General features: G+C 37.5%; 1 protein-coding gene across 2 annotated transcripts in view; it reads left to right on the top strand.

Annotated features, from left to right (window-relative positions):
* MAD1 (mitotic checkpoint family protein) overlaps positions 1-17841 on the top strand; it is a 65116-nt gene that overhangs the window by 4568 nt on the left and 42707 nt on the right. For both annotated transcript variants that reach the window (XM_022299458.2, XM_022299459.2), the window contains exons 2-3: positions 4322-4421; positions 16086-16246. In XM_022299458.2, coding sequence (XP_022155150.1) covers positions 4322-4421; positions 16086-16246 — 261 coding nt within the window. The remainder of the gene's footprint in view (positions 1-4321; positions 4422-16085; positions 16247-17841) is intronic.

The following is a 17841-nucleotide window of genomic DNA, read 5'->3' as shown; positions in this document are numbered from 1 at the left end:
ACCTCTATAAATAGGTTTTAGCCTTTTAATGAAAGGGCATTGAATCATTTCTGAAAAAAACCTTGTGAGGTGCTGCATCACGTGTTGTGTCGATAAAGGGAGTAGAACCACGATTTTCCCCATCCATGAGAATTCATAGGTGTTTTTTCGGTCCTTGTGGATAACTTGGGTGTCATATTGCCATGGCCTTCCTAAAAGGATGTGACACACATCCATGTCAAGACCATCACACGTTATTTGATCTTTGTAACTAGTCCCTGCAGAAAGAGGAACTGTACAAATTGTGTTAACCAAAGCCTCTCCTTCTTTTCGAATCCAGCTAATCTTATATAGTGAAGGATGAGGGGAGACCTTGAGGTTCAAGGCTGCAACAAGTTTGCTGGAGACTACATTTTCTGTGCTGCCATTAAGGATTATTGATTATGGTGCAACAGACCATATGACGAATACAACTTTGGATAATGCTCCTTGTCAAGGTACAGGTTCGGTAACTTTGACGAGTACAACTTCTCAGCCTAAACGTTGTACATGGATTATTGATTATGGTGCAACAGACCATATGACGAATAGTAGCTGTCATTTTATCTCTTATAGTATTTGTCCGAGCAATAAGAAAATTTCTACCGCAGATGGTACCTTGGTAACAGTGGCTGGTCAAGGAGACATCAAGATAAATTCAAACATTACTTTAAAGAATGTGCTTCATATACCACGTTTAACTGTTAATTTGATATCAGTAAAGAATTTGATCAAAAATTTAGGTTGCAGAGTAATTTTTTCTGATTCTTCTTGTATTTTACAGGACTAGGGCAATGGGAAGATTATTGGACTTGCTAATGAAAAAGATGGACTTTATTATCTTAATGAACTTGTCGATCAGACTAGTGTTCCAGTCTCCTTCACCTCACAAACTCATCATCCTTCAAGTAAGCTTTTGTTGAATCATTATAGACTAGGATATCCTTCATTTCGAACTCTTAAAATATTGTTTCCTGATTTATTCCAAAATCTTAATCCTGAGTCAATTCAATGTGAAGTTTGTGAATTCGCTAAACACAAGCGTGTACCCTTCCCTAGTAATAATAAACGAATATCAGTTCCCTTCTCTCTTATTCATACTGATGTTTGGGGTCCCTCCAATGTTCCAAATGTTTCCAAATTTCGTTGGTTTATTGTGTTTATTGATGACTGTACTCGAGTCTCATGGGTTTATCTTTTAAAACAAAAATCCGATGTCGGTTCTACCATTCAAACATTCTTTCATATGATAGAAAACCAATTCGGAATCAAACCCAAACGATTCCGCTCTGATAATGCTCGAGATTACTTCAATCAAAACTTAACATCCTTCTTTCAAAAAAATCGAGTCATCCATGAGTCGTCTTGTGTGGACACTCCTCAACAAAATGGAATGGCCGAAAGAAAAATTGGTCAAATCCTTTCTGTGACACGTGCCATTCTTTTTCAAAGAAATGTTCTTAAATCCTTTTGGGGGGAAGCTGTGTTAACAGCCACTTATTTAATCAATCGGTTACCATCTGCTACTCTAGACCATAAAACTCCTATGGATATCCTATCAAAATATTATCCTGATTTTCAAACAACAGATAACTTGACTCCTCAAGTATTTGGTTGTGTAGCTTTTGTTCATGTTCATAGTCATCAGCGAGGTAAACTTGATCCACGAGCACTCAAGTGTATTTTTGTCGGATACTCGAACACTCAAAAGAGATATAAATGCTATCATCCTCCTTCAAAAAGGTTGTTCATCTCTTCTGATGTTACCTTCTATGAAGACACCAGCTTCATTACCTCACCTTATCTTCAAGGGGAGGAACTATTATTGGAAGATAAGGATTTGCCCATTCCCAACCTCACATTTCCTATATCAAATTCTTTACCACCACCCTTAGACACCTTACCGGGACCATCTAACCCTTCTACTATTACACCATTACAGGTTTATTCAAGAAGGAACACTGAAAAAGATAAGTAAGTCCAAGCGTCTGAACATGTCCCTGTAACTGAAATTGACGAGAAAATAATCATTGATGAATCAGACATTATAATATCTACTAATGAGGAGTCAGATATTACAATATCTGCTAATGATGAGTTAGACCTGGATTTGCCGATTGCTTTAAGGAAGGGAAAACAGACTTGTACTCAGTATCCATTGTCTCACTTTGTATCATATGACAAACTCTCAAGTCAGTACAAAAGTTTTATGGTTAACCTTACTCAGGTAAATATTCCAAAAACATATATGGAGGCAATACAACATGAAGAATGGAGGCAAGCAATGAATCTTGAAATGCAGGCTTTAGAAAAAAATAAAACATGGGAGTTGGTTACTATGCTTAAAGATAAGAAAGCTGTAGGATGTCGATGGATATATACTGTAAAGTATAAAGCAGATGGAACACTCGAGAGGTACAAAGCACGGTTGGTTGCTAAGGGATATACTAAAACATATGGAGTTGATTATCATGAAACCTTTGCGCCTGTTGCCAAGATGAATACAGTACGAATACTTCTATCTCTTACTGTAAATCATGGATGGGACATGTTACAATATGATGTAAAAAATGCTTTTCTATATGGTGATCTTGAAGAAGAAATTTATATGGAGATTCCACCTGGGTATCAACAAGCAGGAAATAAAGTTTGTAAATTAAAAAAGGCGTTGTATGGATTAAAGCAATCTCCTAGGGCATGGTTTGGTAGATTTTCTCAAGTTATGAGGAAGATGGACTATAAACAAAGTCAAGGAGATCATACATTGTTTATAAAACATTATGCTACAGGGGAAGTAACAACATTGATTGTTTATGGGGACGATATTATCGTCACTGGCAATGATAATAATGAGCAAGATAAACTGAGAAATTGTTTAATCCAAGAGTTTAAAGTTAAAGAACTGGGAAGACTGAAATATTTTCTTGGGATAGAAGTAGCCTATTCTAAACAAGGCATATTCTTATCACAACAGAAATATGTGATTGACTTACTTTCTGAAATAGGAAAGCTTGGCAGCAGACCAATAGGAACGTCGATTTGATCAAAACCATAGATTATGTGCATCTGAAGAGAGTCCTCCAGTAAATAAGGAAACTTACCAGAGGTTTGTTGGAAAATTAATATATCTTTCTCATACGAGACCAGATATTGCGTATGCTGTAGGAGTGGTAAGTCAATTTATGCATAGTCTAAAAGAAATTCATCTTCAAGCTGTTTACCGAATACTACACTATTTGAAGAACTCCATTGGGAGAGGATTGTTGTTTAAGAAAGGAGAGAAACTTAATCTAGAAGTTTATACAGATGCAGATATGCAGGATCGATAGACGATAGAAAATCCACTTCTGGCTATTGTACTTTCTTAGGTGGGAACTTAGTGACGTGGAGAAGTAAAAAACAAAATGTAGTTGCAAGATCAAGTTCAGAAGCGGAATTTAGAGCAATGACATTGGGCATCTCCGAATTACTGTGGATAAAGATTATTTTAGAAGATTTGAAGATTCCATGGGAAGGGCCTATGAAACTTTATTGTGATAACAAGTCTGCCATCAGTATTGCACATAATCCAGTTCAACATGATAGAACCAAGCATGTTGAAGTTGATAGACACTTCATAAAAGAGAAGTTAGATAGCGACCTCATATGTACTCCATTTGTACCAAAAAACAATCAAATAGCAGATATTCTTACAAAAGGATTGAACAACATCAACTTTAAGCATTTGGTTAACAAGCTGGGAATGGAAAATATACATTCACCAGCTTGAGGGGGAGTGTTAAATTATAGTTTATTTGATTTTAAAGGTTTCCTATTTTATTTAGGTTAGGTTTTTATTGTTCTAATAGGTAAGTGTTTCCTTATCCTAATAGGCAAAAATTTCTTTTTAGTTTCTTCTTTGGGACTGCTATTTATATAGCCTTGTATCAATCATTTGTGATAATCAAGTAAGAATTATTTTCTTTTCTTATCAATTAACACCGTAGACTACCCAAGGTAAGTATTTTATTTGAGCTACTCCAATTATATTATCCTCCATAGAGTAGTTGATATGATGCAATTTATGTTGCGTTCTAGAAACTAATGCCAAGTTGAAGTATGTTAGGTCACTTGTATTACTCTTGACCACAATAACTTAATATATTTTAAAGCCTAATGTCTATGCTTCTTGTCACACTAGTTTTACAACTCCCATGCCATCCTTTCACAGTAATCTTTGCAATACTTCTTTCATATTTTGTCTCGAGCAGTCTTTATTTATTTGGTTTTATTATTTATTTACCTAAGCGTACTTGTTTTTCAGGTGAAATCAGACTTCCTAGATGCATTAAGCAATGCAGAGAAGCAAGTTCATGATTATGAATTGAAGTTGGGCACGGTAAATGAGAATCTTTCCAAATCTGGTAAGTAACTAACATATAAATTTTCTTAATTGCTACTCCTTTTCTTAAATTTTCACTGAATCACATAACTTTTTCTCATAGACCTCAATCCTCATGAATAAAAAATACAAGCAATTTATGGCTTCTATAATTTTCGTGGTTGTATATTCTTTTGTTCAACTATTCTTTCTCTAGTCTCCTTCGGAAAGAGTTATCACATCAGATGGGTCTTAAAAGGAGGCATTGGGTTGAAATACAAAGATTAGGCATATTTTTTATTTATTGAACAAGAAACAAACTTTTCACTGATATATGAAAAAGAAGAAAATGTGCAAGGATAAAAACTTTCAAAGGGAGCAAAAAGAGAAAAGAACAAAAAATAGAATAGCAAACCAAAAATTACAAGAACATAGGACAATAAAGAACAAAGCTCTCGAGTATTATAAGCCAATGTCTGCCATGGGGGAAAACCCGACGAAGGGCGGACGGGGAAAGCTACAGGTACAGAAAACTTCAAAAGCACCATAGGACTCCAAGTCCTATTGGGCGAACAAGAAACCAAAGAAGAGGAAACTTCTATGATATCCTTCGATTCCTGTAAGAAATCTTTAAGTAACATTTCTGCTTCTCAAAAAATAAATGATTCCAAGGCTTTAACCATGTTTTGAAAGATCCAATGTAGCATTCATTACAATCAAAAGACCTTTCGAATTCCAAAAAGAGATAAATGCTGTTGTTTTTTTTCCAAAACCAATAAATACTGCTGTTTTTTCTCCTTAATATCTAAGAGGCTTCTTGCATTCCAAACTTTAAAAGACTGCCCACATTACTGTCACCCAAATTTAAAAGAAGACTCCTCACATTCCACAAGGCTGCTGCAGTGACCCTACAAAATCTCTTAAGGGGGAAATGCTCCTTGAAAAGCCAAACCAAGCAATCTGTCAAAAGAAAAGGGTCATTAAACCCACACTTCTTTTCAATGACCCTTTGGCTTCACTGATAAAAGGCAAATCCCAGTGTGACCCTTTGGCTTCAACCAAAAGAAAAATCCATATCCAAAGTGACCCTTCAGCTTCCTCAATTACAAAACAATCATAGACCTTTTGTCTTCAATAATTGAGAAAGCCCAACTTTAATGAAGAGAACTTATCCACCAAATACCATTGCTTGACGAAATTTTTCAAGGGCAGCGAAGACATCCAATCTACCTATCAAAGAATTCCAAACAACAAATCATTATCGTACGAGCTGGCCACCACTAGAAAACACCAAGGCCTAAGAATCTTCATTGTATCCTTTGATAGGTACAAGGGAAATTCCAACTTCTTCAAAATATGAACGGATATTTGGTTTATTGTAAGAAGTGCCTCTTCGTTACCCTATTTCTCGTTGAACATAATCTAAAAATCTTCTCTAAATGAATGCTCACAAAATCCTTCAAATGGCATTTATAAGACCTTTGAAGCATCTGGTGAGTCCAGACTACTAATGTTAATGTCAGAATGTTCTTCATAACCAGTAGATCATCCATCAAACTATGATGTGCCACCATCTTATTACCTCATTACAGACATCATTTAAATTTGAAGAGGCTCTTCCAACTAAATTTAATTTTTCAAGGATATTTAATGCAAGTACCTTACATTTTCGCCTAGGGTAGAAAAAAGGTAGAGGCTCATAAGACCTCTTGATTTCTTCATGCTTAAGCCTTAAACGATACAACAACGCCTTCTTGACTTCCCTTTGATTTTTTTATTTTAAGTAGAGCCTTGAATTTTGGCTGGCGCATTAATACAAGAGTCTTAGGGAGTGAAAGATTTATCTTCCATACGAGGGCCATTAAGGTGAGCTTTCTGCATGATCTTCTTACCGTTGGAGATAAGTCTCTTTGAAATTTGATAAGGAGCGTTCGTACTAAAGGGCTGCATGGTATTCTCATTAATAGCTTCCTTGCCAAAAGAGCTTCTGACATTTGGAAACCTCAAAATATCAGAATAAATAGAAGGCTTTCTATTAACAGATCTTTCGTCTTCCAAAATCGCCTGAATTCTCTTGAAGTCGAGAGAATTTGGAAAGTTCCTAATATCGAGGTTTGAGAGATCCATTTTTCTCCTGAAAGAACTTTTTTTCCTCTGTTTTACAATCATTCGATACTCAAACCTTGAAGGATCCAAGTCATGATTCAGTAATCTCGATTGAGGAGAGCAAGAAACCGCAAGACCTAATTTTTACTAGCCTTTTTTTTTTTTGAATAAGAAACAAACTTTTTATTGAGATATGAAAAGGAACATAAAATGTTCAAAGATACAAACTCCAAAGGAGTGAAAGAGACAAAAAGGTAAAACAGTAAAGTAAAGTACAACGAGAATCAAACTAAAAAACAAGTGAAAATTACAAAGGAGAAATAAAAGCTTCCCAATTAAGAGTAGATCATGCTAGGAGGGTAATTTGTAAAGATATTGGAAAGAGCACACCATTGAGAAGCTCTGAATTTAGCATGTTAGGACATCAATCATATGCCGTTTGCGACCTTCAAAAATCCGCTGATTTTGCTTACTAGCTGATGAACTTCTGAACAATCAAGCAACTTCAGGGTTTTTGAAGAGATCCACTAAACCACCTAAGTGGCTTCCAATAGCCTCAAAACAATGTCTTGTCCAAAACTTAAGAGGTAAGTCCTAGACTTTTTGTGAATTTGAGAGAAAATATTCTGCTCTATTCAAACATTTAACTTAGGTCTTCTTATATAGGAGAATGACCTACTACAAACAAGGAAAGCAATAAATACCATAAAAGCTAAATATTAACAATAAAGACTAAATATTAACAACTAATATTGACAACTAATATTTACACAAATACTGATAAATCCAACACTCCCCCTCAAGCTGGTTTGAAGATGTCGTCCATAGCCAGCTTGCTGATTAATCTGTCGAATTGTTTCTTTGGAAGTCCTTTAGTTAAAACATCGGCAATTTGCTCTGTTGTCGGAAGATAAGGGATACATATTGCACCTGCATCAATCTTTTCTTTAATAAAATGTTTGTCAACCTCTATATGTTTGGTTCGGTCATGTAGTACAGGGTTATGAGCTATAGATATGGCAGACTTATTGTCACAATAAATCCGTATAGGTGTCGTATGAGGAATCTTCAATTCTTCAAGCATCCTTCTGATCCATATACCTTCACAAATTCCATGAGCCAATGCTCTAAACTCTACTTCAGCACTACTCCTGGCCACTACATTTTGTTTTTTGCTCTTCCATGTAACTAGATTTCCTCCAACAATGGAACAGTAACCAGAAGTAGATCTTCTATCGGTAGTACTTCCAGCCCAATCTGCATCAGTATAAACTTCTACTTGGAAGTGGTTATTCTTTTCGAATAAAATACCGTTTCCAGGAGTTCCCTTCAAATATCTCAAGATTCTGTAGATAGCTTCAAAATGAGTTGGTCCAGGTGCATGCATGAATTGACTTACCATACTTACAACGAATGCAATATCTGGTCGTGTATGTGACAGATAAATTAATCTTCCCATGAGTCTCTGGTATTGCTCTCTATCCTTTATTTCTTCTGCGTTTGCTGCTTGTAATTTCAAGTTAGGTTCAATAGGAGTTTCTGCGATCCTGCAACCCAGCAATCCTGTTTCTCCAAGTAAGTCAAGAACATATTTTCTTTGATTAACGAATATACCTTTCTTCGATCTTGCGAATTCCATCCCTAGAAAATATTTTAATGTTCCCAAGTCCTTGATTTGAAACTCACTTGCCAGATTTTTCTTAAGATCGGCTAGTCCTGCTTCATCATCACCAGTGAGAATAATATCATCTACATAAACAATCAGAATTGAGATTTTATTATTCTGAGAGGGTTTATAAAATATAGTATGGTCAGCTTGACTTTGAAGAAATCCATAACTCGATATGACTTTTCCAAATCGTTCGAGCCAAGCTCTAGGAGACTGTTTGAGGCCATAGAGAGATTTCTTTAATCTGCAGATTTTATTCCATCCGAGTTCCTTTTCAAAACCTGGAGGCAAATTCATAAAAACTTCTTCCTTAAGGTTGCCATTAAGAAAAGCATTTTTCACATCAAGCTGGTGGAGAGGCCAATCTAAATTAACTACAAAGACAAAAGAACTCTAATAGAGTTAATTTTTGCAACAGGAGCAAACGTTTCCTGATAATCTATCCCGTAGGTTTGAGTGAAACCTTTAGCTACCAATCTAGCCTTGTATCTCTCGATGCTACCATCTGCATTACACTTTACGGTAAACACCCATTTACATCCCACTGGTTTCTTATCTTTTGGCAACTCTACTATCTCCCAAGTACTGTTTTGCTTCAGAGCATTCATCTCCTCCATAACAGCTAATTTCCAATTTGGATCTTCTAAAGCTTCATGTATATTCCTTGGAACAAACAAATTAGTTATCCTAGATGTGAAGGCCTTATGAATATTTGATAATTTTTTATATGAAATGTAGTTCGAAATAGGATATTTGGTACAATTTCGAACGCTTTTTCTAATGGCTATGGGAACATCAAGGTCAGAGACAACAAGTGAATTATTTTTAAAATTTGAAGAAGAGGGATTACCAGACAAAGTTGAAGAGGGAGGATTATCAGATAGTTCAGTTTCATTTCTCTAAGTCACATATTGGTTTTGTGAAAGAGTAACTATTTGATCTTGGTTCCTCTGATTGAATTTCCTTCTAGTATAAAACTTTAACTCAGAACTAGGATTCGTAGAATCGTTTTGTAGTATTTCTCCCCCTGATTGGACAGTTTCTATACTTGGCATCGAAGGACTAGTAAAATTCGAAAAGATGGGACTAGGAAGAGAAATATCCCAAAAATTATCTTCCAAATTCATTTTCTCCCCCTGAAGAGAATTTTGGTTAAAATATGGTTGCTTTTCTAAAAAGGACACATTCATACTCATAAAAGGTTTTTTTGTCTGAGGATCAAAACATTTATAATCTTTTTGACCTGAAGCATAGCTTAAGAAAATTCATTTAATAGCGCAAGGGTCAAGTTTTGACCTAAAATGACTAGGTGTGTGAACATAGGTAGTACACCCAAAAACCTTGAGAGGTAGATCAGAATATATGCGGGATGTTGGAAAAACATTTTTAAAGGACTCAATGGGAGTTTTGAAATTTAAAACTTTAGTAGGCATTCTATTTATTAGGTAGGTCGCTGTGAGAACCACTTCCCCCCATAAATATTTTGGAACATGCATGGAAAACATTATAGCACGTGCTACTTCAAGTAAATGCCTATTTTTTCTTTCAGCAATCCCATTTTGTTGAGGAGTATCCCGACAAGTAGACTGATGAACCATACCTTTTTCTTTCAAAAAATTTTCCAGAAACTCATTAAAATACTCAATTCCATTATCAGAATGTAAAATACAAATTTTTTATTGAAATTGAGTTTCGATCATCTCATAAAAGTTTTTGAAAATGTCTTTCACTTTAGATTTTTTTGACATTAAATAAACCCAAGATAGGCGAGTATGATCGGTCAATGAAAGTAATAAACCATCTTCTTCCACTATGAGTACTAATTTTAGGACCCCAAACATCGCTGTGAATTAAGTAAAATGGTTTGGAAGCTTTGTAAGGTTTTGGAAAATATGTGGAGCGATGATTTTTTGCTAAAATTCAACTTTCACAATTAATAGATGAACAATCAATTCCCTTGAATAACTTTGGAAACAGATGTTTTAAATAGAAAAAATTGGGATGTCCTAGTGTACGATGCCAAAGCATAATTTGTTCCCTAACAGAAAGAGAACTAATACTACTAAGACCCTGAGTTATTTTATTACTAAAGTTACCTTCATCAAAGTAGTAGAGACCATCAATCATCCAACCACAGCCAATTATGCTCTTCGAGTTCTGATTCTGAAAAATACAATGGGATTCAAAGAAAGTAACACGACAGTTAGAATCTGTAGAAAGTTGGTTGATAGATAAAAGATTACAGGCTAATTGTGGAAAATGGAGGACAGACTTTAACGAAAGGATCTCAGTCAATTTAATGGTTCCTTTTCCTGCAACAGAAGAAAAACTACCATTTGCAATTCTAACTTTTTCATTGGAATATGAAAGGAATGTATGATTCAAAGAGATTAGAATAACTTGTCATATGATTAGAAGCTCCATAATCTATAATCCATGGAGATGAGTTACTACATGAGAAAACATTAGAATAAATACCTGTTTGTGTCAAGGATACACATGAGTTATTAGAAGGTAAATTGGAGGATAGCAATTTTAGGATTTGATGAATTTGCTCTATACTTTGAGTCACCACGACTATCACCAAACATTTCTCTACCATTGTCCGTTGAGATTTGGACTATTTTAAATAAACAACTTGTCCTGAACAAAAGTTGACAGCAGAACCGAACCATATAATAATTAACCAAATCGAATCAGACCACAAATTGATATTAGAAAGGAGATAACCATAACCAAGAGAGTTAAACCAAGCCAGAATAAGTAAGCAGGATAATAATGAACCAACCCGAACCGGTTTGAACCAAAACACTGAACTGGACCAACTCGTGAACCGGACTATACGCCCAAAAAACTTGAATCTGAATGGCAGCAATACTTAGAGAATCTCCGGTGGCAATGGAGAACTAAGGGAGATTTGCGAAATCAGTGAATTGATCGGTAATGACGCGGCGGCAGCGACGGTGGGTTCGACGGCGACTGCAGAGGCAACAGTGAGATCGGCAACGACTGGGCTGCGAGCTTAGATGTACGGCGCGTGATTGGGTTCGCGAACAGATTGGAGATTAGGTTCGCGAAGAGACGGGCGTCGAATGAACAGACCAGGGCGACGAAGATGTGTAGACAACAAATCTGCGAAGATCGGGCTAGACGAACCGATGTGAGAAGAGATCATCGGACGAACAGGTCAGACGAACAAATTCGGTCGGCGCGATGGTACAGATCTACCACGACAGATTACGGATCTGCGAAAGATGGCAGATCTGTGATGACAGACGGCGAAGAGGGTTGACAGCGATAGCTGGGTCGGTGTGAAGGGATCGCCGAAAAATATCGCCGAGGGTTGACAGCTAGGGTTTCAGGTGACGGCTAGGGTTTTGGATGAAAGCTAGGGTTTTTTTTTGAGAATTAGGGTTTTACTTCCTAAGCTCTGATACCATGTGAATTTGAGAGAAAATATTCTGCTCTATTCAAACATATAACTTAGGTCTTCTTATATAGGAGAATGACCTACTACAAACAAGCAAAGCAATAAATATCATAAAGGCTAAATATTAATAATAAAGACTAAATATTAAGAACTAATATTGACAACTAATATTTACACAAATACTGATAAATCCAACACTTTTATCCATTCATCGTACTCATACACAAATTATTTTCTACTGTGATTTTCAAAATCCCAATTCTCGATCTTCAAATTATTTGCATTTGTGAGAAAGTGTCTGTTGCCTTGTTTTCCAACCTTGGACGATACTGGATCTCGAAGTCATATCCAAGGAGTTTGGAGACCCACTTTTGATATTCAGGTTGCACAATTTGCTGTTCCAATAGATACTTCAGGGCTTACTGGTCGGTTCTTACTACGAACTTCTGCCCGAACAAATACGGTCTCCATCTCTGTATTGCCAATACCACCGCCATGAACTCCTTTTCGTACACGGACTTCCCCTGCCCCTGTCGTGACAAGGTATGGCTATGGGCCTCTGTTCTTGAGTAAGTACAACCCCTAACCCGATTCCAGATGCATCAGTTTCAATGATGAAAGGTAGGCTAAAGTCTGGAAGAGGCAAAATGAGCAAGGTAACCATGGCTCTCTTGAGGGTCTCGAATGCCTCCATTGCTTGATCAGTCTATTTGAAAGCATCCTTTTCAAGTAATTGCGTGAGAGGGGCGGCCAACGAGCCATAATAAGCCATGAATTTTTTGGCGGACACCCAATGCCCCAAGTAATCCATCTTCTCCTCGGCAAACTGACATTTTTTTCAAATTGGCACATAACGAATTGTGCCTCGCCAAGTGAGTAACATTTGTATGCAGATTAAATTAGAATGTCATAAAAAAAAGACCAGAATAAACTTATGTAGGAAGGGGTGGAAAACTTAATTCATAAGTAAGGGGAAAGTGGAGGGAGCGTTTGTTAAACCAAAGGACATCACTAGAAACTCATAGTGGCCCTTGTGAGTCTTGTACGTGGTCTTGTGCACATCCTCAGGTGCCATTTGGATTTGATGATAACCCGATTTGAGATTGATTTTATAGTAGATGTGTAAACAGTGCAACTCATCTAATGGTAGTCGTCACAAAAACTCCAGCTCCCATCCTTTTTTGTCACTAGAATGACGGGGCTAGAATAAGGATCGGTGCTAGGTTGGATAATTTCAGAGGCCAGCATCTCATCAATCATTCTCTTAATTTCTGCTTTTTAGTGTGCGCATAGCGGTAAGGTCTGACCTGGATGGGTGGCTCCCCTTCCTTGATCTGTATTTGGTGATCTATCGATCATTTAGGGGGTAAGTAGTCAACCACCTTAAATATGTCTGCATATTCTGCTAGCAAATCCTGAACCACTTGTGGAATTTCTGGGTAGCAGGCGCTCTCGTTAATGCCCGCAACTCAACCAAGTACACCTGATCAGAATCCTGCCAAGTGCGAGTCGACCGTTTAAGGGAAACTTCAAGGCAAGCGAGGCTGAGGTCCCCTTTTAAGGTTATCTTTGTCCCCTCTTATGAAGGTCATCGATAACGCAGGCCAATCGACCTCCATTTTGCCCATAGATTGTAGCTGTTGCATCCCCAAGATGATGTCAAGGTCATTCAATTCAATGGGTAGAAAATCCTCCATCACGCTGACTCCCGGAAGTTCCACAATCACCCCAAAACATATGCCCTTTCCCTTCATTGCAATCCTTGTTCCCATCACACACCATAATTATAAGTCTCGGATTGGGGAATTTTGAGCTCTGTTACCAATCTCTCGCGACACGAAATTATGAGTTGCACCGCAGTAGACCACCACCTCTCTGCCTTGCACTGTCCCCTTGATTTTGATTGTCCCAGGAGTGGTAAGCCCCACAATATTGTTCAAATGACATTCCACGATCTTACCAGTTTCATTTTCCTCCCTCCCTTCCTTTACAATCTCAGGTTCCTCATCTGCTACCACGAGTTCCTTGTCGTGGACAACGAAAGCCCATAGTTCTTGGTTTCTACAACGGTGCCCTACTGTATACTTCTCTTTGCACCTGAAGCAGAGACCCTGCGGCTTGCTCCTTCCGTTTCTGGTACTCCACCTCAATTAGACACTTGTAAGCCGGTTCTCTCCTCGCCGTGGGCGGTGCTCCAGCGGTTCGGTTAGTGTTGAGTGGCGTGCTCGTCAAGGTCAATGTTCTCGTGGCATTAGGTGTTTTAGGAGCTTTAAATTGAGTCTTAATCGTGGATGGGCCTGATTTAATGGGCTGGTTTGCCTTCCAACCCTTGGGACTCCATGACCAAGACCTCTGCTCTCACGAACGAATCCAAACCGTTTAGGAATGCACTCTCTAGTGCTTCTTCAGACAACTGTGGTAATGAAGTAGCTTCAAAGTTTTGTTGATATTCAGCAACCCTTCCTTCTTGCTTGATCGAAAGGAGTTTCGCGCATTGTCTTCCCTCCTTCGATACCCAAACACGTTCCAATATCCATTTCTTCAAATCTTCCCACACCTTGAACTTGTTCCGATTCTCAGTCCATCGATATCAGGCCAATGTGACCCCATCGAAGCTGATGACGACAACTACCATCTTCTCGGTGTCAGACAACTTATGAATCTCAAAGTATCTCTCTGCACGAAAAAGCCACGAATCAAGATCGGTTCCAGAGAAGATCGGCATCTCAACCTTCTTGGATTTGCTGTGATCATTCCCCTGTTCTGTTGAACTAGAGTTGACACTTCTTCCACCTGCTTTCCCATCTGGATCGACGTCTCCCCTTGCAAGGAAATCGATGGCGTTTGCTCCCTATGATTTCTGCCATGAATGCCTCTAGCGTCCGTTGGATGTTCTCATTGATTACTTATTGATCCTCGGCCTTGACACACAGCGTAGCCATTGCCTCCTTTAATCCGGTGACCTCTTTTTTCGACGCTTCGCAGCATTTCTCCAACTCTTTCTGCGTCATTGTTCTCTTTTTCCCCAGTTCGACTTGCTCTGATGCTAGATGTGACGTATCTCCTCACTTGATTGTATTTTAGAAAACGAAGAAAAAGCCTCAATGGCAGTACAAGCTAACTCACCAATTCGAGGGGGTGGGTAACCTCTCCTTCTAACCTAGCACAAGGCACAAAAACACATACGGACCTTTCCTTACTCTAGGAGGTCCTTAACTAACCACTTGCACAATCATGCACCCTTCCGCTGGGCCCATATTCTCTCTCTAGACCGTTATTCTCTCCCTTGCACATATCTCGACCTACCCCTTATAGAATAAGTTTTCAATATTGGTGGCCTAACAGCTTCATTATCTTCCAATAGACTCAACTGCACCCAACTAACATCATTTGAACTCCACAATGATTTTATAACTTTCTCGTCAAGCTGCTGCAATTTGGTTTCTTGAAGAAGGACAATATCATGGTGGTGCTTCAATATAAACTTCTTAATCTTCAACCTTTTCTTATAATCGCCTATACCAGGAATGTGCCTATACCAGGAATGTTCCACGACAGGATGTTCGTTGAGAGCTTTGAATTTGTACAGGAGTTAATCCGACTTCTTTGAAATAAGAAGGAACAAAGTGATCAAGGATAAGACAAGCAAGTGTCTTGGCCAAGAGATTAACTTCTGAATTCAAGGAGCTTGATTTTCTTGCTGATGCACGGTGATTACGTCAGGAGAAGCTTTGTCTAGGCCAGAGAGATTATTAAAATCCTCTCCATATATGATCCACAGAGTCTTCATGAATGGCCAACCCTCTATAATTGGAGTAGAATCTGGACTACTAATACTTACATTAAATTAATCCTCATCGTCTGATTGCAATTTGTTATTCACAATTATATTTGGTAAGGTATTTGTGGAAAAGACCAAGCCAGTCTGTAATGAGGATGTTTTATTATGAGTTTGGTCTGACCCACGGATATTATTCCTTCCAGAATCTCCACCTCTTACTTCCTTGAAAGCATTAAGAATTGGTGCTTGGAATTCCTTTGGATTTCAACGAGACAAGTCCTTCGGAAAATAATGAAACAAATTTCCTCCTTGAATATGAAAAGGGAAGGGGCGCAATAAATTTTCTGGTCTTCTTTTCGTCTGGCCAAGAAATGCCAATGTTTGGATTTCAATAAATGGGATTTTCACGGGAACTGAGGGTTTATTATTATCTTTTAATTTTTTTTACTTTATTGGTTGATTGTGGACTAATGTTCTATAGATCCCAAGGTTTTCTGTTTCCTTGTTTTATTTTATTTTTGTTGTTTATTATATTTTTTATTTTATGCTTCTGTTTTATATAGTCTTGGGTGGAATTGCTTTATCCTTGGGATATTTCCTTGTATGATGTTTTCTCAATAACCATCTCCTTTTAGTTCCAAACAAAACTTTTTTCAATTATCAACATTTTATTTTTAAAATTTATTCCCACTGATGTGAGTAGTTATTGTGATTGTTGCAGAAGTGGAGAGAAAAAAATATCTGGATCAGTTGTTATATACAGAGCAAGAACTTGCTGCTTCAAGAGGACGTGAAAAAGTTTTGCAAGAGCAATTAATAAAAGAAGTTAATGATTCTGGGGAACAATTGAAAAAGCAAATTCAAATAAACAGTGAACTAGAGGTATAGTTATTTGGATTTGAGGCCTGCAACAAAAGATTTATATTTTCAATTTGGTTGGTTTTTATTTTCTACTCTGAATGAGAATGCTTTATCACTTCAGTTATTGTTATCTTTTGAAGTTCCCTTTTCCCTCACGTTAGCCTGCAAGTTCTCTTGTAGAGATGTATCTAGTATGCCATATTGAATCTTCATATGTATATTGTATACAACTTTTATAGAGGTCATTATAGTCAATTTAAAGAGAGATACATGTTCTGATGTGAAGGATGCTTATATAGTATTTTTGAATCATTATTGACAACTAAAAGTTTTGTTTAGAGAAAGGTCCTGGGCAGAGGTTGGGAAGCTGTTAGGTTTAATACTTCCTTATGGGCATCTGTATCTCGATAATTTTGTAATTATCAGTTCGGGTTTATTCTTCTTGATTGGCGCCCATTTTTGCTTAGTTAGGACTTCAGCTTTGACTCCTTTTGAGGGGCTCGGTTTTTTTGTTTGCCCATTGTATGCTCTTTCTCAATGAAAGCTTAGTTTTTCATTAAAGAAAAAGCCCTTGTGGAACAAGAATTCTAAGTAGGAAAAACTAGGAACATTCATCAATGATCTTATTATCACTAATCCAGGGTTAGTGGGAGGTAAGTATGAACCGGCTGAACCGGACCAAGTGAACCGAACCAGGTGAATCAAACCGGTTGAGCCAAACCAAGTGAACCGAACTGAAAAATTCTGAAAGCAGAAACCCTATCGTGCTAACCCACGACCACCAGAGGAGGAGAAAAAGCAATAGGGACAGACGTCAAATCTCGCGAACCGAGATGAACGGTGATGGTAGCAGGCGGCGACGAGCGGCGAGCGGCGACGGTGGCGCGAATGATAGTGAGCAGCATGGCGAGACAGAAACCACGTCACAAATTACAAATGAACCTGCGAATAGGCAAGGTCGGCGACGACGGCGGTGGCGGCAGTAGTATGTAGTGAGTTGGATACCACTGAACACTTGCAAGAAAGTGTTCCAAACTTCAAACCCTAATGGGCACAAAACCCTAATGGGTACCAAAAAACCTAAGGTTCAAAGAAAGGAAAAAATTTTAGAAGAAACCTAGAGCTCTGAGACCATGTAGAAACTAAGGTTTTAAAGAATCAGATAAGATTATTCTCATTACTGAAATCTATATATATAGACAATAGTTGACCTAATTTTAGAAAAGGAAGGTAAAGGACTAATTAATATGTATGTTACAAGAGTATAAAATATACTAATATATATACTCTAACAGTAGTTAACAACCTTTCTGTTTAGTTATTAAAACTCTGTTAAGTCTGCTGTTTGTTGAAAACAGTTTTATTGCAGTGTTAATAAGCCTTACATCTGAACAATAAGGAAATGAAAAAAAACCTTACGGCTGTTAGGGTTAAAAGCCTTCTAAATTCTCTCTCGATTTGAACTGCACTAATTGAACTGAAATTGTGAGTTATAAAGAATAAATATATCGAGTAATCAGTTTCTTAGTGCTTGTGCTCTCTGTCTGTGATGCCTGCAGTCTTTTTTTTTTTTTAATTTTTATTTTATGCAGAATATTATCTGTTTATCATGTTGG

This window comes from Momordica charantia, assembly GCF_013281855.1.
Source record: "Momordica charantia cultivar OHB3-1 chromosome 9 unlocalized genomic scaffold, Mcharantia_2.0 BLBB01000009.1, whole genome shotgun sequence".
Taxonomy (NCBI): domain Eukaryota; kingdom Viridiplantae; phylum Streptophyta; class Magnoliopsida; order Cucurbitales; family Cucurbitaceae; genus Momordica; species Momordica charantia.
This window is presented reverse-complemented; position numbering and strand designations above follow the sequence as displayed.